The sequence below is a fragment of the Triturus cristatus genome, chromosome 2_1, assembly GCF_964204655.1.
Source record: "Triturus cristatus chromosome 2_1, aTriCri1.1, whole genome shotgun sequence".
Classification (NCBI taxonomy): Eukaryota; Metazoa; Chordata; class Amphibia; order Caudata; family Salamandridae; genus Triturus; species Triturus cristatus.
In genome coordinates, this window is record NC_140581.1 from 505,152,977 (window position 1) to 505,179,134 (window position 26,158).

Here is a 26,158-nt window from a genome sequence, read left to right on the forward strand (position 1 = left end):
CATATTATAGGCACTTTTAAAGTAAGTAATTCTCAACTATAGCTGTAGTTTATGACGTGTGGTAACATGCAGTGATTCCTGCTTTCCTATAATGAACTATAATACATGAGAGCTTTTAATCCTGGTGTAAAAGCTCATATTCCATTTCCTTAGTATAGGTGACTTCCCTAGTCGCCTGTAATAGATAAATGACATAACCACTCAACTGTTAAAACTTATTTGAGTTGGGTTCTGACGTCAAAATGCCTGCTGCTAGCAGCCAGGACATGGAGCATAACTAAATCTGTCTTTAAAAACCGAACCCTTTTTTTTTTCTCATTCTGCTCAGTTTTTTCTAGATGATAAGCAGAAAGGAGATACCTATAGCAACATGTTTGTTTTCCACACTTTAGGTAATAATAGAAAAGATAGAATCTCTTTGTATGTTACTACGCATTCTGAGATACAGCATTTTTAAAAATCTGACTTGTATTAAATTGATTCTAATATCTTTTTGCAATAAATGTCTGCCTTTTGGTGTGGTGTGTTTTCCACCAAAAATTCAAATGTTGTTCTTCGTGTTTACAAACATCCTATCTCTTTATTATGAAAGAGCACCACACCAAGGATTTAGGTGGTTAGTGGGAAGGGTCATGGTGTGACCATGTATTATAAGGAATAAAGTACCCACTGCCATACATTAGAAGGATATTGAAAGTCAACTCTGATTTCCATCTCTCTTTTTCAGGGAAATCTGCCTTCAACCTTGTTTCTCTATATAGTTACAGAACTCTTCGATAGTTTGCAATAGCCATATAATATAAGTCTGGAGGTATAATATCCAATATAAACTATAGCTGTGTAAAAAATATTACACTTCCTACCATAAATGTATCTGGTCCTTTCTGCTAATGACTGTTCATTTCAGGAAAACCCTACAGAAGAGCTGAAAAGCTTTTTCTGTTTTCACTGCTCCATAAGCTTATTTCCACACTGTGTTGGCTCTGGCAGCACCAGACATTCTGATGTCATAACTGAACTGTAAAAATAAAAAATTAATACAGTTGAACAGCTACTGCATTTTTTATTAAAAATGTCTTGTGAGATGTGTGTGTATATATATCTATATATATATTCAGTGAAAAAACCATAGGTTTCAAACATGTTATAGTTAGCTGGACATTTTACTGATAAAAAACCAATGAAATTCCCCCGTTATAGTTAGTGCAGGCAACTATAACTCACGCGACCGCAATCCTCTGCTGATGCTAATACTGTATTTAGACACTTATTTGCCCATGTCTTCTTCCATTAAATTTTAGCTATACATATATTACAAATATTTTTTTTTCATAAAGACACATATGTCATCAGCAGAGGATTGCGGTCGCGTGAGTTATAGTTGCCTGCACTAACTATAACGGGGGAATTTCATTGGTTTTTTATCAGTAAAATGTCCAGCTAACTATAACATGTGTGAAACCTATGTTTTTTTCACTGAATTTGCAAGGTTTTTTAAATGCTAATTCCTAACTATAACGTGTGTGAAACCTATGGTTTTTTCAGTGAATTTGTACGGTTTTTTAAATGCTAAGTTACTTTACGCCATTCGTGGCGTGCACGCCCACTTAACGCAGTTCGTTCCGTGCGCGCACCGCGCGCCCACTTTACGCAGTTAGTGCCGTGGATGGGCCATGTACGCACGATGCGCTTCGCGCACCGTGCGCACATGGAGGACATATTATGCGCTTCGTTGTGAAAGGTAAGCTTTTAAATTTTTTGAATTACCCATCTGCCATGCCCGAATGGTGCCCTTCTGGCACCATTTGCACACGGGGTGTGGAGAGTGTGGATAATTTTTTTATTTTTTATTTTTTTTACCGTACGCGTACGGTAAGCGTAAACTGCGATTTTTCGAAAATAATTAAATTAGAATTTTTGCCCTTGGGGGCACTTTGGGGACCCATTAATCGAGGCATGGTGGTTAGGAGCAGTCTAAACATTCCCATTACATGTTTTTTGCCTTTGTTTTTCTTCCCCCCTTGACCGCCAGTAGATAATATATATCTGTATGTGTGTGTGTATATATATATATTCACTTAAAAAACCATAGGTTTCACACATGTTCTAGTTAGGTGGAGATTTCACTCGTAAAAAACCAATGAAATTCCCCCGTTATAGTTAGTTCAGATAACTATAACTCGCGCGCCCGCAATCCACTGCTCATGACGTCACATATTACATCACTCATGACATGGTCAGTGGCACCTAGTTACGAATGCCCTAATCCAAACATGCTAAGGGAATGGGGCGAAAGTAACTTACAAGCATCAGCAAACTTGGTAAGAATACTGGTAAAATATGCGGATATCGACAGAGAAGCACTTATGCGGGAGATCGAGCAGATCAATGAGAGCCTGAGCAAAATGGAACCGAATGATCTTATTACCAAAACAAGGGCAGAAATAAAAGAACGTTTAAGAAAACAGGAAGAAATAATAAAGGCGCGCAAAGCTTTCAAATTCGCCAGGGATAAAGCGGATTATGAACATGGTCGCATATACACTTTCGCCCGTAAATATGAAACAGCAAAACGTAATAAGACCAGCAATAAAGGAAACCAGTTGCCAGAACAAAGCTCCAGCATCAATTCCAACTTCGCCACCAATGAACAAACAACAATATCGGATACAGATTCACTAACAAGTGAGAATTCATCCGAAAGGGGAAGTAATATGGAAGATGAAATGCAAAATAGAGTGCTGGACTTAGGAGAAGAGGTGGATTTTTTAGCGTTAGACCGACGTCAAACGCTACGACCGAGACAGCAAATGAGGAGAGAAGACAAAAAAGAAACGACATACGAAGGAGGGAAAGGCGGAAAAACTACAAAAAACATTAAAAAGCCGAAAAAAACCTACTGGCGCAAAAAATAAATGTAGATGACAACACTATCATCAATTTGTCCACCATCACTCTCACGCAAGCAGAAAAGCAACTACTAGCGCTGGGACTCTCATTCTGCCCGATTTAGTGACTTCAATTACACCCGCACAAGGATTGACATATTCTGTTTCATACGAAAACTTAAACTGAAAAAGTTCTTTGCCATTAAGGAAGGTTTGAAAGGCATTCAAACAGAGGGTAATGTCAACAGAGAAAACACGGAACTACAAGCAAAAGATGTTCCAGCTCTCCTAACCTTACATCATTTATTTGATAATAGGTCCAATGAAACACAGGAAGACACTGATTTTTTGAATACGCAAGATCGTTTAGCCACCGCTGCCATCAAACAAAGCAGAGCAGGCATAAGCCCTTTCAAACCAAAATCACGGTTTATCCCCATGATGCCTAAAGATGCCATCGACATTTTCCATGAGGTGGTTGTTGAGGATATTAAAAAACGACACTATCAAACCAAACACAAAAAACGTCATAATCAGGAGTGAAAATACTTCCAACTTATGAAAAAACTCGAGTCTAACCATGAAATCTTGGTAAGGAAATCAGACAAAGGGGGCAATGTTGTAATCTGGCCTTAAAAGGATTACAAAATAGAAGCACAAAGACACCTGGATGACAAATCTTGTTATGAAAAAGTAGATCATAGAACATATAATGTAGCCAAGAATGGTTTGAAAAGTAAGCTGCTACAATGGAAGAGAGATGGGTGCATCTTTTCTGAAGAATTTAATTTCTTATTTGTGGAGCACCCAATCTTACCAAGGCTATATTTTATTCCTAAAGTCCACAAACTTACCACTCCAGTGCCAGGAAGACCAATAATAGCAGCCATTGGCAGCATGGGTGAACACATTATGTGGACTTCTTTTTACAAGATTTGGTCAAGGAACTCCCGACGTATTTCAAAGACACTGGTGATTTATTAAATAAATTGACTAGCGTACAATGGACAGATGATTTACTGCTCATTTCGTTAGACATTGAATCGCTATATACTAGTATCGAACACAAAACAGGGCTAAATGCTTTGTCACATTTTCTGGGAACTAGACCGCTAGAACTGTATAATCACAACAAGATGTTAGTAGATCTAGTAACGTGGTGCCTGTTTAACAACTTTTTTGTGTTTGGAAATGAAGTGTATGTACAGAAGAGAGGCGTAGCGATGGGGGCCTGCTATTCCTCCAGCTATGCATATCTTCATGTAGGCTGGTGGGAGGACCAGGTCCTCAAACGCACATTTCAGGAGGAATACCGCACCCATGTAGTTCAATGGTGGCGGTACATTGATGATGTCCTGATTATTTGGAGAGGGGATGAGCTAAGTGCTAAGAATTTTATAGACAAGATTAACATTAATATCTACAATCTCAAATTTACATCTCATTTGAGTACTACACAAATAGATTTTCTAGATGTTAAAATCTATGTCAAAAACAATCAGTTGGCTACTTCCCTACATAGAAAAACAACAGCAGGGAACACTACCTTACACGCCAGCAGTGCACAGCCCCACCATACCATTAAGAGTATACCCCTAGGTGAGCTAACACGCCTAAAACGCATCTGCAGCACAACAGAGGACTATGAAGTCTGTAAACAAGAGGCGTTAACAAGATTTCGTACCAGGGGATACAAAGAATCAATACTTAATGAGGCAATTTCTAAAGTGGATTTAAAACCTAGGGCAACACTCCTATCCTTTAACAACCGTCTGGCAGTCAATGATAACGTGAACAACACTCCCAGACTCATCACTGCGTATAACAGACAGGAAAGACAGATTAGGTCTATTGTCAAGCGCAATTGGCCCATTATTATGACAGGCGGGGTTTTAGCTCCCATTTTACCATCACAACCCACGATTACACATAGGAAGGGACCTTCCATGAAAACTCAGATCGTTAAACCTTTTCCTGAACTAGCTGCTGCCAAACAATGGTTACAACCAAAGCAGGGGTTCATTAAATGTTCCTCCTGCAGAGCATGCAAGTTTGGAGTGAATACTGATACATATTCTACCCCCTTCAGTCCCAATATGGTCAGAATGCAGGGTAGGTTTAACTGCAAAACAGAATTTGCAGTTAATGTTCTGACGTGCACCTGTGGCCTCAGATATGTGGGAAGTACCAAGCTGCAGGTGCACGTCAGAATTTTGCAACACTTACGTGCCATAGTGAATAATGATTCTTCTTATCGAGTAGCTAGGCACTTTAAGTCGGTTCACAACAATGATCTGAGTTGTTTAAAATATTTTGTAGTGGCAAGTTTCCCAAACCGCGTCGTGGGGGGAATAGAGAAAAAAGTCTAAGACTACTGGAATCTAGAATGATTTTAGAACTAGATAGTAAGACCCCCAATGGCCTAAATAACACAGATGAGATGTATCACTTTCTGTAAAATATGACATACATCCGGTTAACAGATCCTTTTACTTGGTTTTTCTGAGCAATTTTTTGAATTTTTTGCATTTTTTGTCTTTTAGTAGAGGTGATTGTGGTTCTTCTTCTTTTTATACAAAAAACGTCAGATGGTTTTTGTTAGGTTTTAGCCCTGATTTTAACTTTGTTGGATAAAGGTTTTTACCTTCCTTTAACTTGATGTTTTTAACCGCCTATTTATGTATTTATACATTCTATTGCACTAGCACTTTATGGGGATCCGTTTAAGGATCAGGTATTTAGCACCTTTATTCGGGTATGTTATACTGTATAAGATTGTCTGTTTCTACTTTTGAATGCCTCTTGAGATAGTACAGCATTTAAGCTGCTATTGGATACTAGTTGGGCATAAGAGGCTTGTATGCACAATAGAGTAAAATATTTCTGCACAAATGAATGTTGCAATTATTTAACATTATTTTTTGCTTGGCTAATTTGCACAGTTTTTAATTCTATTTATTAGTATATTTATATGCTTTTAGAATATATTTGATTATTGGCAGTGTTTGGTTATAATATGTAATGAACATGACTATCTATATGCATTAAGCAGCAATTAGTAACAAAATGTTGAGAAAACAGACCTACCTGAACATTAGCGTTTTGAAATGTTTCTTCTATGTTCATGCACCACGTGGTGTCAACACTCCATTCACTGTAAAGCATTTAAAAATGATGACGTATGTGTTTCAATCTGACTTGTGAGCAAGGGCTTCTGAAGCCCGAAACGCGTCAGGTTCGAGGTTCAGACGAATAAAAACTCCATATGACCTTATTTCGTTGGGTTCGCGCCTCTGTTCGCCATTTGTGTGGAGGTGCAGAGAAATTATCGTCTTTATATATATATATATATATATATATATATATATATATATATATATATATATATATATATATATATATTTACCAAAGACAAGGTTCTTCCTAGAATCGAGCCCGTAGTCACGTGGGTGGTGCGTCGCGCCGGCAAAACCACAGCCGGACAATGGTATCAAAATAACTTCAAATAGAAGGCACGCTCAAACGATACTCTGCAAGTGCAAAATAAATTTATTCCAACTGAGGAATACATTTCTTTTGCACTTGCAGAATATCATTTGAGCGTGCGTTCTATTTGAAGGTATTTTGAGATATATGTATATATATATATACACACACACACACTAGGATATAACATGTTGGGTTCGTAATACACCATTACAAAGAAAACAAGAATAATGTTAGAATTTAAAATGTTTATGTAAAGAGCTTAGTTTCCAAAGTACTGATGTCAAACACACACAAGATATCAGTGCACAAAAGAAAATCAGATGCAAGGGCTTGGTCATTTTATAGTTTAAATACATTTAGTAGTCTGAATTGGAACATAACAGAAAGGAAAACTTTAATAATTTTCAAACATAAATGTTTCAGAACTGGTTAGATCATACAAAGGAGTGAATTACTTTCCGGTAGCTCTGCCTGAGTAGTTGACCAAATAAATGTAATTTTACTAATATAACTTGTATGTTAGCAAGGGTTTTCTGAAGGAAACAAGTCTATCTCAGAGCAAATAATGACTACCTCTGGCCCCCCTGCCTCATGGTTTGGGACCAGATATATGAATACTCAGTCCCTTTCAGGCGCACAGGACAGATTAAAATACCTAGATTTATACCAAACGAGAGATGTGAGGGAATTCCACAAATCAGCTCAGGACCCTAATGGATTTTCAGAACAACGTGCAACATTGGAGGCCACATCAACTTTTGCTGCTAGTTAGAGTGGTGTTTTACAGAATACTGGTACTCCGAAAGCTTTTACATACTCCAAAATACATCACGCTGTGAACTGAATACATGAAACTGTCCTTTCCCTACTATAGGTTGGTAACCTTCCATGCATTGCCTTGGACATATAGACCAGCGGAGCGTTTGATTGAGGCATTGCACTCGCAACTACTCGGATGTCAGTATTTCATGCTAACTGGCTCCATTCTTTTTAGAATCAATCTTTTTTTATTAAGTGATACACGTGCCAAATACACAGCTCGGCTGCCTACATCCGTGGGCCGGCAGAGCGACACAATATATGCCATACACAGCACCCAGGTCTACAGCCCGGAGGGCGACCCCGCAAACAGGGATGGAACACAGGACAGGCCAGCCAGGCATGCACTCGGAGATCACAAAATTTTAAAGCAAGAGCCCAAAACAAAACGAAACAGACAAATCCCCACCCCCCTCCCATCCCTCTCCGCATCAGCCTCTACCCACTACTCCGAAACCCTGCAAGCCGACAGTTTCAATCAACGGGGAATCAAACCTCCCCAGCGCCCCTTGCTGGTTCTAGCGGGATAAGCTGAAGAATTTGCAGATATTTAGGGCACGTAACTTCCCGCACCTCCTTGGATAGAAGCCGCACAAAGAGGGCCCAAAGCTTCACATAATCCGATCCCTTCCCCACTGTGCCAACAGCACCTGCCGTGCCGCCAGCAGCGCCAGAGCCAGCTGCCTGCCCTGCAACGAGCGCAGGGAGAAGCACTTGGGGTGCGAGAGACCTAACAACGTGTGGACAGGTTCCCGCGGCAGTTTAATTTGAAACGCCTCATCCAGGTCATCCAAGATCATCGCCCAGTACCGCACCAATTTCGGGCAGCGCCACAGCAAGTGCAACAGAGTACCAGATTGCCCACACCCCCTCCAGTAAGGACCCGATTTAGCAGGATCCCAAGAGTGAATGCGCGCCGGCGTATAGTACCAGTATGACGCCACTTTATAAGCAGATTCAGCCCCCGCCGTGTCAGACGACATATGGTGGGCGCGATAGAAGACCTGCTTCCACTCCTTGGCCGTCAACGGGCGCCCCAGCTCAGTCTCCCAGCGAACCTGCGCCTTCGACCTCAGCTGCGTAGGATGCGCCATTAGGAGGGCATAGAGTTCCGAGATGAGCTTCCGATCATCTTTCTTGTAAATCAACCAGCGCTCAAAAGCGGTCAAGGGACGGGACATCAAGGCGAAGTTATGAGGAAGGGAAACCCAATGGGCAAGCTGTGCGTGGTGATAGGCGTCGGTGGGCGGTAGGTCAAAATAGTCTCTGCGCAGGCGGGCGAAAGGGATTATGCCATCCGGCTCCAGTAGGGAACCCACTCTCTTACAACCTTCCTCACGCCAACGCTGAAACACAGGTGACGCACAACCCGGCGGAAAATCGGGATTGTCCACAATAGGCGTCATAGGGGAGGGGAACGTAGTCCACCCCCGAGCGCTCACTAGTTGATCCCACGCCTTAAGAGTCGGAGAAGTCACAGGGGAGGAGTAAAGACCCCAGGCCCTGTGCTTCCGCGGAAGCCAGAGCTCGCGCCAGATATTACAGTCCGCAACCGTCTGATCCATAAAAAGCCAATGCTTGCTAGAGGAAGGCCGATTCCACTCCGTGATATATCGGAGGCAAGAGGCCTGGTAATATGCCCGCAACAACGGAAAACCCTATCCACCGGCAGCCTTCGACGCAATAGCGATCGAGAAGGCGAACCTTGGCCTCTTATTGTGCCACAAACTTATTGAGCAGATCTTGCAGCTTGCGGATGGCACCAGGAGGCGGCTGCGCAGGAAGCATCTGAAACAGGTAAAGGACCCTCGGCAACACCAAGGCGAGACCAATCAGCGAGCGCTTTAGTGGTTTGTTCCAGCAATAGTCTATTATTAAGATGAGCGGTTTTGACAACTGACGAAGCCAAGCGAATGCCCAGGTAGGAGATATCAGAATGCACCCACTGGAAGGTGAAATCTCTCCGCAAATCATCGACTTCCTCTTCAGGGATAGAAAGATTAAGCACCATCGATTTTGAGAAATTAACTTTAAATCCCGCAACCGATCCAAAGTCGCAGAGTTCTCGTGTCAAGCACCGCAAAGAGGTGCGCGGGTGGGTAAGAGAGAGAATAACATCGTCCGCGTAAAGACTGATTTTGTGAATGTCTGCGCCGAATTTAAGGCCAAAAGTACGCAGGACCGCGAACATGTAGTCCCAGTCAACCTGGTCAAAGGCCTTCTCAGCGTCAATGGAAAGGAGACAGGCCGGGGTCTGAGACCGATGGACCAAGTCAGTAAGATGGAGAAGACGTTTGGCGTTGTCCCCTCCCTGATGCGTAGGAATGAACCCTGACTGATCCGGGTCAATAATGCCATCCATCAGTGGACTGAGACGCGCCGCCAGGATGCCCGGGAACAATTTAGCATCAATATTTAAGAGGGAAATTGGCCTATACGAGCCGCATTCCCGCGGGTCCTTCCTGGGTTTAAGGATAACCGTAATCGCAGCTTCAGCCATAGTGGGGGTCACCTCCCCCATCTCCAGAAATGAATTAAAAAGGGGAGCCAGCTCAGCACAAAAGGTCTTAAAAGACAGGGCGGAAAAACAGTCAGGACCAGGCGACTTGGCGACCTTAAGGCGAGCAATCGCCGATATGACTTCCTCAATACGGATGGCAGACTCCAACGCATCAGCAGAGGTCGCGAACAGCGGCGTGACTCGACAGGAGGCAAGATAAACCTCCCGCCCCGCCGGATCGGTCACCTCCCTGGAGTACAAGCGCTGATAAAACTGCCGGAAAGACTCCACAATAAGAGCGTCAGTAGTTTGCTCCACCGCCCGAGCGTCCTGAATGGACTGGACCGCCGCGCGTTGCGTGCTCGCTCGGAGCCTATGGGCCAATAACCACCCTCCTTTATCCCCGCTAAGGTAAAATTTATGCCGCAGACGCAACAGCGCATATTCGGCCCTGTCAAGATCCAGATGCTTCAGCATACGCCGCTTCGCCTCTAATTCTCGCCACACCCGAGGCGCACCGGTGAGCTTATGGATGGACTCTAGGGCCCCCACCTCACGCTCCAACTACGCACGCTTATCCCTACGAAGACGCTCAAATGCAGCCGCCAGCGCAATGAACTCCCCCGCACTACCAGCTTGAGGGCTTCCCAAGCCGCCGCCACCGACGTAGTACCCTGATCATTAACCGCCAAATAAGCAATGATCGCATCGCGAATCCGAGCAACCGTGGAGTCGGAGTTGAGCAAAGAATCGTGCAGACGCCAGCCAGACGGAGAGGGACGAGACGCTGGAGAACTAAGCTGCACAGAGATGAGGGCATGATCGGACAGGGAGCGGGGAGTGATGGTCGAATCCGAGAGGGATGGCAAAAGTGAGGTGGAGGCAAAGAAATGATCAAGGCGGACATAAGTTTTGTGCGCCGCCGAGTAGAAGGTACAGTTGCGCTCAGTAGGGTGTTGTATGCGCCAGACGTCATGCAGACCACCATCACTCAACCATTGTCTGCCCCCCGGGGAGAGAGCGCCCGCCTGGTGCGATCGCTGCCCTGACCTATCGAGACCCGCATCCATCACCACATTCAGGTCCCCTCCCCCCATCAGTATCAGGGAATCAGGCGAGGCCAGCACCTCAGAAAAGGCCCTCTTTAGGAAAGACTTATGGTGGTCATTCGGGGCGTAGATGGACCCAACAGTGAAGCACATTTCCCCCCACTGCACACGAAGCGCCAAAAGCCTCCCTTTCAAGTCAGCAACCTGGGCGAGAACCTTCACGCTCACTAAAAAGAATAGCCACCCGATGCTTCTTAGCCGCCCCAGAAGACCACACTTGCAGGGGGAAGCGCCGATCTCTCATGCGCTTAATGTCCTTAGAGAGAAGATGAGTCTCCTGTAACAAACACACATCACCCTCTGCACCCTCCAAGAGGGATAGAATAGCTAAGCGCTTAACTTGATTATTTAAGCCCCGAACATTCCAGCTCACCACTTTAAGACTCTTGCTCATAAAAGACAAAGGAGAGATAGGCAATGTTCAAGCGCAAGAACTCAGAGCCAGTAGGGAGACTCACCGGCAAGGGCTCGGGAACAAACAAACCCCCACCCCGAAGAGGACTGATGCGGAGCCCCAACACATTCCCAAAAACACCCGTACCCCCTACCCCCACCCCAAAAGCAATAAACACAGCAGACATAGAAAAGTCATTGCAAAACCCAGAACCCAAAGACCCCGAAAGGGGACGACAGTCTAACATATAGAACAAACGATGTGGGGAACGTGGAACCCAGGAGGACGACACCTCGGCACAAAGAGCACCAGCCATCTAACCACACAGGGCAGTTGATGACCAGCACCCCCCACCAAGGACCTCCCCCCTTCGGCGCCGCAAGGAAAAAAACACCTGATGCTAACTCTAGAGGGTTCATGGAGCTTCGTTGCTGTCCGTCACTTGCACTACCGAAGTGACCGCCGCCTCCCGCTCCAGAAGACTAGTGGACACATCGGGCCCCGAGTGTCGGGGGAGCGGCCAACCCGCTCCCAGCCATCCGAGCACCTACGCCGCCGCGCAGGTGCGTCAGCTACCCCAGCCGGGGAGGAGGGCCATTCCAGTCCCAGAGCTGCATAAGCTGCAGACAACGAGCGTAGCTGATGAAGTTTGCCTTGGTGCTTAAAAATAAGACTGAAAGGATGGCCCCACGAGTACGGAATGTTATTCTCGCGCAGGTGAGTAGTGATGGGCCTGAACTCCCTACGCTTCACCAGGGTGGAAGCAGCTAAGTCCTGGAAGAGGGTTGGTTGGTGACCACGGAACCGGATCGGGCTATGCTCACAGGCCTTGCGTAGAATCTGCTCCTTAAGCTGAAAATCGTGCACGCACACCAAGATGTCCGGCAAGCCAACGCGGTGCACGCGATCCATCTGAATGGCCCTCTCCGTCTCCTCCACGAGAATCTGACGGAAAAGCTGAAGCACATATTCCCGGAGATCATCCCCCTCGCCCTTCCACGGCACTGCACGGATTCTAATGTTATTCCGTTGGGACCGGTTTGGCCCCGCTGGAACCACCAAGCAATGTCCCGCCTCAAAGTAGAGCCTCCAGGCTTCAGGGTCCGCCAGCCAGGTCACCGCCAGCCGCAGGCCCACAAGAGCGGCAACCGCCTTACCAGAACACCCAGGCCGTGGATGGCAGCCAACGCAGCCCGGCCTCCACGCTCCTCGGGTCTCCACCAGCACCCCCGCCTCCACCGGGGGCAAGTCAGACAGCACCAGGTGGCCCGGGGGGTCCAATCCCCACTCAAATCGTCTCAGGCGCCGCACTTAAACAGCGGCCGCAGCGGGGCCGGGCAGGCCCGCGCTGCACACTGGAGCTCCGTCGTTCCCCGAAATGGGGGTCTCCGGGATCAGCCGGTAAGTGGGCCACTCCTGCAGGTGACGGAACAGGAGCAGATGGGCATCAGGGGACAAGATTCCCCAGGTCGATGGGTGGTGGCGCCGGAGAGACGGAGAAACACGCCATCTTAGCCACGGCCCTTCCTGGCTCCATTCTTAATTCATGTTTGATAGGTGCTAGACACTCATGGTCTTTCTTACATGCTCAAATCATTTCAGCTTTTTGAAAACCAGAATAAACGATCGTTGGTCAGTGAGATGCTCCTTAGGAAAATTAGTCTTGTGCTCCTTCCTACAAAAATGGGGAAATGTTGTTCCAGATCAGGATTGCATAGATCCAGTGGACTTTCTTTTGTTTTCCTTTCTTCCCTGTCTGTTTTTTTAACCCAGCAATATCATGGTTCCTTGATGGTGCATTTTTTTGACCAAGGATGGTGGTGCGTTGTTTGTTAGTGTCTTTGCAAAATGTCTAACCCTAATGGCATGAAAAGACTAGAGGTTTTCAAGTTCTTCCCCTGTTCATAAGGAATAGTCTTAAGCGTGAAAATATATGGGACCAAATCATAGATCCTTACCTTGCAAGAAACCATAAGACCAATCTTGTTAGGCGTTTGAAAAAGTTACAGGGCTTGATCTGCTTATTGACTTCAATTGAGTATCTTGGTCGTCTGAAGCATCAACCCATCTTATTGTAATGAATTATCTAACTGTGCATATCTTTTTCCCATTTTATATTAGGGAGTGGTGGAAAAGTCGCACATGCCCGGAGACTTCTTTAATTTATATCTTCACCAAAACTACTTGGATTTCTTCACTGAAATCGATGACATTGTCAGAGCAAGTGAATACCTGAGTATTGCAGATTTCTTCAGTGGGGACTGGAATGTAAGAATTCTGTGTTTTTTGTCCTGTCGCAGAGATTTGTTATTTGCCTACTCTTAATGAAAACAAATGTTTACATGAACCTTTCATTTTAGTGATGTATACCATATGGGTGATACTGCTGCATGCAAAGAATTTGAGAGAGATCAAATTGATTAATTGTGTACACAGGTAAAGAGTAGCACAGCGCTAGTGGAAAAGCCTAATCCCTGGTGCATGAATCTTTGCATATGCCGTTCTTCCCATTTTGTTGAGCAGTTTAGGTGTGCATAAGAATTTAGGGATGCATTGATGATCAGTCCGGAGACATGGGGTTGCTATCACCAAGAAGGGTGGTCTAAGACCTCATCATCTTCACTACTTTCTCCCCCACCAGCAGGTCCTCGTCTTCAGCAGTTGGGTGGTCCTTGAATACCCTGTCAGGAACTCCTGGAGTTGTATTCTGGTAGGGTTGGACCTTGTTCCTATTTTGTTTAGCATTACAGAGAAGCCTAAACTTTCACCTCTAGGTTGGCGTAAGGGGGGAGGTCAAGCTCCTCAGCTATCCTCTTTGGTTTGCTCATTGTTTTAGTGAGGTTCTTTTTAGAAGACGTACACAAAAAATTCTGAAAGCTTACCCCCTAACTTCAGTAAATTTTAAAGTTTCTAAAAAAAATACTACAGGGACTTAATCAAAGGGCCTATCAAGACTTTTAGAAATTTGGGAAATAGTCAATTCAAAAAATGAGTTGTACTAAAGTCAATTTTTGGATTCTTATTGTATGATCTGGTGTTGACTAACTTAGTCCAATAAAGGCAAAGTCGTGGATCCCACCGCTGATCTACCAATGTAGGTTGCTGGCTCTATATATTCTATACCAAAGTAAGGTATGGTATGCACAGAGTCCAGTGGATCCGCAGAGTTATTGCAGAGGCTAAATTAGATAATCACTAACAGCTCTCTTTGTGGTAGTGTGATCGAGCAGTTAGGCTTATCAGGAGGTGTGTTAAGCATTTATTGTATTCACTCAGGCAAGAACTGATGGGACACACTCAGAGACTGAATCCAGACCATTTAGGTAAGTATAAAAAAGGTATACTTATATGTTCGAGGCATATGAGCTGCAGATTACACACTTTTGCATAGATCGCCATCTGGTGTTGGGCCCGGATGTTTGCAGTTTGTTTTTCCTCTTGGAAACTCTTTGGAAGTCACAAGGTCGGTGACTCCTCCTTTGGATCGTATTGCGCATGGGCTTCGGCTCCATCCTCAGATTGTTTTTTTCCGCCATCGGGCTCGGATGTAATCTTCGCGCTCCGGTTCCGAACATTTCCAGTTCGACGATCGAAGCGGAATCCTCACCTCACATCGCGGTATTGTTTAGATTGCGATCTCCTCAGTCACCTTCTCATCGACAAATCTTCGGTTCCAGTCGTCGACGGCGGCCTTCGGGCCTACCTAAACTCCGGTCCAGGCTGATGGAAAGAACTCCATTCAAGAAGTGCCCTCGAGGTGGGTCCAAATTCCCCCACACCGATCTTCATGAGGAGTGCAACCTCTGCCTCTCCCCTGAACACGAGGCTCGAGACTGTCCGGCCTGTAAGTCTTTCAGATCGAAAAAGACTATTCGGGACCGAAGAGCCAGACGAAACATGGCACACTCCTCGATCTCCGTTCCAGTCGACATCTTCGGAGACGACGTCGAAGATCCGGAACAGCAGCGCACCGAAGAGGACCTCGTCAGTGCTTCCGAAGCCGACGACTCAGATGTGGAGGACATCACCCCGGCGCAGAGGGTCGTGAGTAATATACCCCCCCACACCCGTGCCGACACCCAAAAAGGCTTCGGTCACGCCTTTGCCTCCGGGCCTAGGCGAGACCAGAGACACTGCTTCACACACCCCACCTTTGGGCCCGGTGAAGAAGCCAAATAAGCCTTCCGGCGGCTCAGGCTCGAGCCAGCCTTCCAGCGGTGCCGACAAACACACTTCGGCACCGCACAGCGAAGATTCATCATCTGCCACATCATCTGCCACTTCGTCCAGAAGGTCAGTGAAGAGGGGTAGGGTTTCCCCTTCACCATCTACAGACCGTCACGCAAAGGCCTCAAAGACCCCCCGTGAGTCTGAGAGCCAGAGTCCTAGCGAATCTCCTCACCATGGTGCAAAGGAGAGGGAAGGACTACATTCAGCAGGAGCAGTGGCAAAGACTAATAAACCTTTTAAAAAGCCTTCTTCTCTGTCATCTGAGAAGTTTGACAAGAATAGTCAATCGTCGACGACGCTGCGAAAGACTCAGTCGACGAAGGTTTCAAAGGTACAAGTTAAAACAGTGCCACCGTCGACGGTGCCTTCAAGTCTCCATCTGTCGACGGGGTCGTCGACGAGGATGACAATTCCTTCAACATCGACGAAGGTGTCGGCGACGATGGCTGCAACGACGATAACGTCGGCGAAAGCTTTAACGGCGGTGCCGACGACGACAGCCGGAGTGTCGACGGTCTCGTTGACCGTGTCGACGACGCCCATCTCATCGCCGTCGTATGCTCGTTGTGGGTGGGTCTTCCGTCGATGACCTCGTCGACGACGATTTCTTTTTCTTCTCCACTGTCGACGGTAGCGCCGCCGACGTCTTCGTCAACGGAGAAAATCAAAATTTCTTTGAGAATCACGCCGGACATGACTTCTCCAAGAAGGGTTACCCCTCTGCCTCCCGCGCTGTTGCTGGAGGAGGTAGACGATTCTGAGGGTGAGGATGATTCTTTTGGCTATGCCAATAGCCCCTCACAGCTTCTAGTCAAGTGCCAGGACACTGATTCTGAAGGTGAATACCTTCATGGACACTCATATCATCACCCTTTTCAACGTCAGGAAGACACTAGACAGGAGATGGTTTCTGTACCTTCTTCCCTCTTGACGGATCTTCAAGGCATGTTGCAGGACTATAGGAGGAGATTCTCCCAGCCACCTCCTTCATTTCCTTTGACGCAGACTGTTTCTGCTCCGCCAGCTCGTTCTGTGTCTTCGCCAAGACCGTTGTCCCAGATGGTTTCACAGCCTCAGTTAACCAGTCCAGTCATACCTCCGGTGGTTCCAGAGTTGCAGATTGATTCCTCGGACGAGGATCAGGGCGATATCACCAGGCCAGACCAGGGTACTGAGTGGGATGATTATGTTATACCGGACCCAGCTTCTCCAACACCGGATACAGCTGATTCTTCCCGGCAGACATTGAGTGGTTTAATAAATTGATGGAAAGAGCTTCAAGCAGATTTAAACTTCCCATGCCTTCAGCTCAAACTGAATGTTTTCTTTATGATTTTAAAGATCCTTATAGGAAGACTGTCTGTTCCATTCCTATCGTCAGCCATGCCTGGGATGAAGGTCTTACGGCAATGAAGAATCTGGCTACTGTCATTCCAGTCTTGCCGCGTCTGGAGAAAAATTACAAGGCCCCTGAAGTCAGTCCAGCATCCTTAACAGGTCAACCGAAGCCGGATTCAGTGATATCTCAGGCGGCTCAGAAAAAATCACGTAATCCTTCTGCGCCTCTTACTACTTCTCCGGATAAGAGTGCAGACGCCTAGATAATGCTGGGAAAAGATTTTCCTCGATGGCAAGTCTTTTGATTAGAGCGGCGAATGCGTTGGCAATACTTGGCAGATATGATCGTCAGATGTGGTGTCACCTCTCACCATATCTAGACCAGCTGCCTCAGGAAAACAAAGTGGAAGCAAATAAAATCTTGCAGGAGGGAGAGGTTACATCAGCTGAGATTATTGACTGCGCAATGGGCATTGCCACAACGGCTTTCCGTTCGCTTGCAGGCGCAGCTGTTCTTCGTCGCCAAGGCTGGCTAAGGACGACATGGTTCCGGCCGGAGGTCCAGAACAAATCCTGGACCTTCCGTTTGATGGGGAGGCATTATTCGGTAAACATATTAATGATGCCCTCCAAAACAACAAAAAGGATACGGGGACAGCAAGATCTTTAGGAACCCTACAATATCGGAAGGTTCCTTTCCGTGGAGCCAGAGGAAGGAGTACTACGACCTACAGGGGTTCATACCAGCAGCAACGGTATCCTTCTTATAATTCAGCGCCTCAGTCATCGTCCATCTTACTATCAAAGACAAGGCCTGACCTCTTCTTTCTCTAGGTCTAACTCTACAGGGAAACAGAATCGCCAGGGTTGTGACAACTCTAAGCGACAATAGCGGCGTACTGGCTCTTCCTGCTGTACCCCCCTCCGTGATAACATCTGTGGAGGGCAAGGTATCTCAATACCTCCACAACTGGCGACAGATTACATCAGACCGTTGAGTACTCAACATCATTCAATTTGGCCATACGCTGGAATTTGTACATCTTCCACCTTCCAAGCCCCCTGCCGCCATGCCTTCGAAACATCTGCGTCTTCTACGGCTCGAAGTTCATCAGATGCTCCTCAAGGGGGCTGTAGAGCCGGTCCCTTTTTCTCAGAAGCGAGAGGGTTTCTACTCAAGATTTTTTCTGATCAAGAAGACGCCGGAGAAGTGTCGCCCCATTTTAGATCTCAGGGAGCTAAACACCTATCTCATAAAACAATCCTTTCGGATGGTGTCTCTCCAGGACATTTTACTTCTACTCAACCCTGGGAATTTTATGGCCACTCTCGATCTCGAGAATGCCTATTTTCACATACCCATTCATCCAGCCCACAGGAGGTTTCTACGGTTTACAGTAGGCAAAAGCCACTTTCAGTTCAAGGTTCTACCTTTTGGACTTCGGTCTGCTCCGAGGATCTTTACCAAGGTGCTAGCGCCGGTGGCAGCTTTCCTCAGGAATCAGCATTTTCAAATCTTTCCCTACCTGGACGATTGGTTGCTAAAGGCTCCGTTTAGACAGACAGCGGAAGAAACAGTCGATGCATGTACGCGTCTGTTCAGCAATCTGGGCCTGATTCTCAACAGGAAGAAGTCATCTCTCTGTCCTCAACAGGAAGAAGTCATCTCTCTGTCCGTCCAAGGAAGCACGATTCCTAAGAGCCATTCTGGACACGTCTCTCAACAAGGCTTCTCCATCCCTCGAAAGGAAAGAGAAACTGATGTCCATGGCTCAGCTGTTGAGAAGAAGAAATTATCTTTCAGTTCGCAATTACAAATCCCTGCTAGGAGCAATTTCCTCTTGCATTCCGTTAATACCTCACTGCAGGTTACGGATGCGTTCACTTCAGGAACAGCTCGACCTACAATGGCGATAAGTGGACGGATCCTTCGACGACAAGGTGCTAATCATTCCGGCTATGAAAAAGGCCGCCTTGTGGTAGACGAAGGAGCAGAATATATCCCAAGGTCTATCCTTCGTAATCGATCCAGCTCCTCAGGTTGTGACTACAGATGCCTCGCTGGAAGGCTGGGGCGCGGTGCTATAGGATTTACATGTAAGAGGTCATTGGTTGCCACAGCACCGCCTTCTTCCTATCAATCTCCTGGAACTCGGGGCGATTCGTGTGGCTCTACGGGCTTTTCTTCCACGGCTGCTGGGACCGACGGTTCTCGTCCGCACGGACAGCACCACAGCCATGCACTACATAAACAAAGAAGGGGGTACCAGATCTCTTCCGTTGTCACAGGAAGCCCAGAGGATTTGGAGGTGGGCTATCCTTCACAGGATATCTCTGAAGGCAGAACATCTTCCAGGAATACTAAACGAAAAGGCGGTCATGCTCAGCAGACTGTCAGTCAGCCACGAACCAGACTGTCTTGCAGGAAATTTTTCTCCGGTGGGGCAGATCTTCAATAGACCTCTTTGCCCCCCTGGAGATCAAAAACTGCCAGTTTTACACCAGCAAGCTACACCATCACGGATAGCTTGGAAATGCGCTTTCGATAGCCTGGTCAGGCGCATTTGTTTACGCTTTTCCCCCCATTCCGTTGATACCCATTGTACTCAGGAAGATCAAAACGGAACCGTGCAAGATGGCTTGGCCGAGGCAGTGCTGGTTCACGGAACTTCATCTCCTCTCCCTGGTCCCTCCACGGCTGCTACGGATGGTCCCAGACCTCACGATGTCCCAGGGCCAGATCTGGCATCCGGATCCTTTTTTTTTTTTTTTTTTGAAACCGTTTATTGCAGTTTATAGAAGTTACAGGTATGGGCCTACAACCACCCGGCCGGCCGCTAGAGCATCAAAAGCATATTACATACATACAGCAAAAATTTTCTCAGCGGTGCACAGTAGGAAAACAGGAGTGGTCACTGGTGCAGGTCTCCAAGCTCCATGCCCACAGTACGGTTCCATTTTCTTAATACAAAACAACATAAACAAACCACGAACCGCAAGGCAACCCTCGATCCAAAGTGACAACACGTGCTCCATAAGTGGGGGATCCACACCAGCAGCAAAATTCTGAAGAGGGGGACGGGAGTAGATCAGGGACTGGGGGACCGCGCGCCCGCGGCCAAGGGAGGGGCGCCATCTAGGGAGACGGAGCCGGCGAGGCCGCCGGTAGCAGCGGCGGCTCACAAATACCCCCGCGGTAGGCGTTCCAGGGGCCCCAGAGTTTCATCCACGCCCCAGGCTTACCCCTCGCCACATACACCACCTTTTCACGAAACATACACCAATCCATATGCTCTTTCCAGGCCGACACCGCAGGGGGCCTCTGGGATCCCCACAATTGGGCAATATCACGCTTGGCTATCATGTATCCCAGAGTCACCCACCGCGCCTGCGGGACCGAGTAGTCATTTGGTTCCCAGACATTCAGCAAGCATCTCCTCGCTTCAGGCAGCAGCGTGACACGCGTAACCATTCGTAGAACCTCATGCACACCACGCCAGAATCGCTCCACCTTCGGGCACTCCCACAGTATATGCATGAAAGTCGCCAACGCACCACAGCCACGCTTACACATTCCATCACCGGCAAAACCCATACGTAAAAGCCTTGGCCCCGTCACGTAGACCCGGTGAAGGATCTTGAGCTGGACGAAACGAAGGCGAGCCGGGATGGCCACCTCTTTCGGAGAGGCCACCGCGGAAATCCAATCCTCGTCGTCCAGCTCCAGCCCGTCGGCAACCCAAGCCTCGCGGAGACTAGTCAGCAGACACGATCTATCGTTAATCAATTTTTTGTATATGAGGGAGATCGTGCTGTCCGGGACATGGCCATCTAGCACTCTGTCCTCCAGGGGGGAAGACTCCGGAATGGATGCAACATCCGGGAAGACGGAGCCCAGCGCATGGCGGACCTGTAGGTACCGAAAGTACTCACTGCCCTGCAGCTGAAACTCCGCCTGCAGCGTCTCAAAAGTTTTGAATCCCCCCCTCGTCCAGAGATCTCCCACCGTGCTGATTCCGATCGTGTCCCACTTCTCGAAGCCCTTCGACGTCCACAGGGAGCCCAACCTCTCAGATGCATACAGCGGAGACGCTCGGGTCAAACGGTCCTTCCACCCCATAGCTGCATTAGCCGCGTGCCAGACACGCACCATGACACGCGTCGGTCCCGTCAAACGGGAGTCGGGCGCGCCAGAGTAGAGCGCTCGATTATAATCGCCACCGGGCAGAAGCGTCCTGTCCATCTCGAATGCCGGGTTCAAGGCGGGCCCGTAAAGGCCATGATTAATTGCAGCTAGTTGGGAGGCCCAGTAATACCGTTTGATGTCCGGGAGGGCGACCCCTCCGTCGTACCACGGGAGCGTCAATTTAGCCAGAGCAATACGCGGCCTCCCGTCCCAGAACAGGCGCCGCTGGAGGCCCTCCACCTCGCGAAAGTAGCGTGCCGGGACCAAGTCCATGGTATTCTGGAGGGCGTAGAGGAAGCGCGGCAGGGACATCATTTTAAATAAGGCCGCTCGGCCGAGCGGCGAGAGCGGCAGACGCCGCCAGCGCACCACGTCCTCCCTCAGACGCTGGAGGGGGGGGCAGCAAGTTCCGCTCATAGCGGGCCTCCGGGTCAAGAGTGATATATATACCCAGGTACCGGAAACCCTGGGAGGCAATCTGGATCGGACAGTCCCGTGGCAGGACCGGGGCCTCCCCGGAGAGCACATAGACACAGGATTTCGCCCAGTTGATGACCAGGCCTGAGTTGCGACCGAAGGAGCGCAAAACATCAACCAGGACGATCAGTGACTTGCGCGGGGAGGCGAGATACAAAAGGATATCGTCAGCATAGAGAGACACGCGGTCCTCATGCTCGGGGGTCCAGCGGAGACCACGGATAGAAGGGTGCCACCGCAGCCACTCCGCCAGGGGCTCCATGGCCAGGGCGAACAGGAGAGGCGACAGGGGACAACCCTGTCGCGTGCCCCGCCCCAGCGCGAATGGGGCAGATACTCGCCCATTCACCACCACCTGCGCCAACGGGCCCGAATATAGCAATTTGACCCAGCTGACGAAACCCGGGCCGAACCCAAACTTCGCCAGCATCGCCCAAATATATGGCCATTCGAGCGTATCAAACGCCATGGTGGCGTCCAAGGACGCCAAGATGGCCGGCTCCCGCACAAATGGGACACGCGCGAGCACCCCGTGCAAGCGCCGCAGATTAAGCGCCGTGTTGCGGTGTGGTATAAAGCCCGAATGGTCTTGGTGGACCAAATCGCCCACCACGCCAACCAACCGGTTGGCCAACACCTTGGCGAGGATTTTGGGCTCCGCGTTCAAAAGCGAAATCGGCCTATAGGATGTGACCCGTTCACGGGGCTTCCCCTCCTTGTGGATCACCACAATTGTAGCCAGACGCTGGTCCGGCGGGAGGGAGCCCCGCGAGTGGGCCGCAAGGAACATCGCGCGCAGGTGGGGCGCCAACACATCCGGGCGCAGCTTGTATAGCTCAATGGGAATACCATTGGGGCCCATGGCCTTGCCGGATGCAACCGAGCGAATAGCCGAGGCAATTTCGTCCGAGGTGGGAGGGGCGTCCAGCGAATCCCTGTCCTCCACCGTAAGGGAGGGCAGTGCGATGTCCCGAAGCAAGGCATGGGAATCTTCCTCCGAGCAGGGAGAAACCGGGGAGTAGACTTCGCGGAAATAATCCGCGAAGCAGGAGACAATGGCTTCCGGTTCAGTGACGCACACACCATCCACGCTCTCAATCAAAGGCACCACGCGGCTCGCTCTCTCCCTCTTGTCCAACCACGCAATCAATTTGCCAGCCTTGTCGCCCACATCATACAATCGCCCCTGCTGCTCTCTACTGAGGCCCCTGGCCGCCTCCGTGACGAGGGCCCGATAGGCCGCCTGCTTTAAATGCAAAACATGCAACTTGGCGTCTGTTACCCCGCTCCCCAGGTCACCCTCCAGTTCTGCAATCTCGGCCTCAACCCGGGTCACCTCCTCCCGCTCGCGCCGCCGGGCATTGGAAATAAAGGAGAGGGCCTCCCCTCTAAGAACCACCTTGAAAGCCTCCCACAGGGAGATGGCAGACGGGACCGACCCCACATTCTCATCGAAATAGCGCTGTAAGGATTTGATCAAGTCGGCACGAATGGTGGGGTCGCGCAAATACCATGCATTGATCGGGGCCACTCTGCCATCCCCCCTCGGGAAGACATCGAAATGCAACAACAATGGGGAGTGGTCTGAGATACCCCGTGCCAAATGGCGCACCTCCCCCACCCTCCCTGCATGGGCCGCCCGGACAAGGATGTAATCAAGCCGCGAGAGGCTACCATGGGCCCCCGAGTGGAAGGTGTACTGTTGCAATACGGGATGCTTTAAGCGCCAGCAATCCACCAGGCCCAGCGTGTCTAAAAGGCCGGGCAGCCACGCCTGTGCCCGGGGGAGGTCCCTAGGGGGATGGCGATCCATAGACCCAGAGGCAACCGCGTTAAAGTCCCCTCCAACCACCAACAGGCCACCCGGAAGGTCCAGAAGGAGGCGCCCCAGGTCCGCAAATGTAGTGGCTTGTAACCCAGGCGGGACGTACACTGATATAAAGATAAACACTCTACCCTCCATTCGTCCCACCAGAACAGTGTAACGTCCCCTCTCATCATGGCGCACCTCGTCAATCTCCAACGGGAGCGAGTTCTTGACCATAATACCCACCCCCCGCGAGCCCGAAGTGAAGCCGGAGTGGGCCGCCAAACGATATCCCCGCCGATTCATTGCATGAAAGGTGTTGCCTATAAGGTGTGTCTCCTGTAGGAAGACAACATCTGGTGAAATACGTTTTAAATACTGCAGGACCACACCACGTTTAATCCTATCCCCCAGGCCGTTAACATTCCATGACAACACAATCAAATCCCTACCCCCCATGATACGTCAAAACAATCGGTCGCCCCCCACCGAGAGTCTTAAAAACAACAAAACAGTTGCGGGTTTGCCTTGCGGTGTTAACAAACAACACACCCCCCCCACCCCCCGGTCCCAACAGAACTCCCCCCTCCCTGCACCCCTGCATGAGCCCAGACAGCCCCCCCAAAGTGCAGTGTGCCTGTCGCCCCATAGCTAAGTACTAACTAGTCCCCCAGAGGAGGAGGGAAGCCCCCAGCAGACCCCACCCGACCTCCATGGGAGGGGAACATACGAAAGCAATATATGGTAAAGGAGTAATATCCCGAGCAAGGCCTATACAGTCACCCCTCAATTCTGATCCGGCGGGCCCTCCCCGCCAGCCGCGCCCCCCCCACCCCGATCTCCAGGCAAAGTATCTAACCAGTCCCCAGCCGCCTCGGGCCGGTCGAAGAAGTGCGTACGGCCATCCACCTCCACCCTCAGCTTAGCCGGAAAGAGCATTGAGTACTTGAGGTTTAGGTCCCTTAGGCGACGTTTAATACCGAGAAAGCTCTGTCGCTGCTTCTGGACCGCCGGAGTAAAGTCTGGGTAGAAGTGTACATCCATGTTGTCCAGCCTGACCGGTCCCTGTTGCCTGGAGGTCTGGAGGATGGCGTCTCTGTCCCGGAAATTAAAAATCCGGGCAATGATAGGCCGCGGCGGGGCACCGGTCTTAGGGCGGCCCCCAGGGACCCGGTGGGCACGCTCCACCGCAAAAAGCTTACTCAGCCCCCGGGGCTGGAGATGGGTCAGGATCAATTCTTCCACAAAGAGATCCGCCGCCTCCGCCTCTCGGCCCTCCGGCACACCAATAATGCGAACATTGTTCCTCCGGGCCCGACCCTCGGAATCCTCCAGTCGCCGGTCCATCAGGGCGCTCGCCTGGCCAAGCCGGCGCACCTCCTCCTGGAGGGCCACCACGTCCGTCGTGAGGCTCGTTGTGGTGTGGGCCAGGGAGTCAACTCGGTCGTTCGTTTTTGACAAGTCTGCCCTCACAAGGCCCACATCCACCAGGACCGAGTCAATTTTTTGCGCCAAGGTATCGAAACGCTGGTCCACCGAGGCCTTCATCTCTGCGATGGCGCCCATGACGTCCCGGAGGGTCAGATCCACCGGTTGGGCAGGTGCCTCCGTCGGGCCCACCAGGGACGACCGCGCTGTCTCCGGAGAACCCTTCTGGAGCGTATAGCGATCCATACTATTGGCCTGGTGCGCCGTGCCACGGCGGGTTGTCTTCATCTTCGCCCGGTCGCCATCTTGTTTGGTGGACATGCTGGCCCTTACACCGTCGTGCCAAGATCTCCAAACGGGCCGCCACACCAAATCACGGGTGTCAGGGGGGGGGACGGGGGCGACCACCGGGCAGCGGGTCAACCCACCGCCGGCGGGTCAGCCGGGCACCTGGACAAGGCAACACCACCGCACCCCGCTCCGCAGCCCGACCTCGCCTGAGGCAAGGAGGGCGCAAAAGCGAAAGTGAAAGTGCGGGGTATGCGAGTCGCTCAGCCCCGCTCGCCGTTGTTATTCACTTCGTCCCCGGATCGCCCCACTACTCCAATCCGGGGGGCCGGCGAGGAGAAGGCCGCAACCTTCAATCGATGCTCCCACCGGTGTTCGGGGTCCGATTCGAGCCCAAAGAACGGGCGGCGCCTCAGCTCGGGGTCACCGACACAGTCCCCTCAACAAGGACAGGATATCGCCAGGATTAATTCAGGAGGTCGCGGAGGTCCTCGGGAGCCTCACACCTACGCGGCCATCTTGGTTGCGCGCTAGGCTCCTCCTCCGGCATCCGGATCCTTGCTCCTTACACCTAACAGCATGGCTCCTGAGCAGCGAGAGTTTTGTGGGCTAGATCTCTCGTAGGAGATTAAGGAGGTGCTCTCTCAGGCCAGAGCTCCTTCTACTGATAAGACATACCGTTTAAAATGGAAGAGATGCTGCATCTGGTGTCAGAAGGAGGGTTTTGACCCTTTTTCATCTCAACCTCACCAAGTTCTTCCATATTTCATGTCTTTGGCTAAAGCGGGGCTGGCTCATTCATCCATAAAGGTTCATTTGCCGGCAGTTTCTCGCTATAGACGCACTGCATCTGGTCCTTCTCTTTGGTCAGCCAGGATTGTCGAGCAGTTCCTCAAAGGCCTCTTTAGAGTCTTTCCTCCAGTGAGGCCTCCGCCTCCTATGTGGCATTTGAATTTGGTTCTCACCCAGCTGATGAAGCACCCCTTTGAGCCGATTCATCGAGCAGATTTGAAATTCCTTTCTTGGAAGGTAGGCCTTCTCCTAGCTCTCACTTCTGCAAGAAGAATGGGCGAATTACAGGCTCTGACAATCCAGAAACCTTTTCTGCAATTCAAGAAAAATACAGTGATCCGGCGCGCAGAGATGCTGGGCAAGAAAGTTTTCCAGGTCCAGTCTCACGCCTGGGGATAATTCTACGTTAAGGA

General features: G+C 49.5%; 1 protein-coding gene across 2 annotated transcripts in view; it reads left to right on the forward strand.

The window, feature by feature from the left end:
• RAD17 (RAD17 checkpoint clamp loader component) overlaps nucleotides 1-26,158 on the forward strand; it is a 472,816-nt gene that overhangs the window by 360,979 nt on the left and 85,679 nt on the right. For both annotated transcript variants that reach the window (XM_085632384.1, XM_085632385.1), the window contains exon 13: nucleotides 13,321-13,467. In XM_085632384.1, coding sequence (XP_085488510.1) covers nucleotides 13,321-13,467 — 147 coding nt within the window. The remainder of the gene's footprint in view (nucleotides 1-13,320; nucleotides 13,468-26,158) is intronic.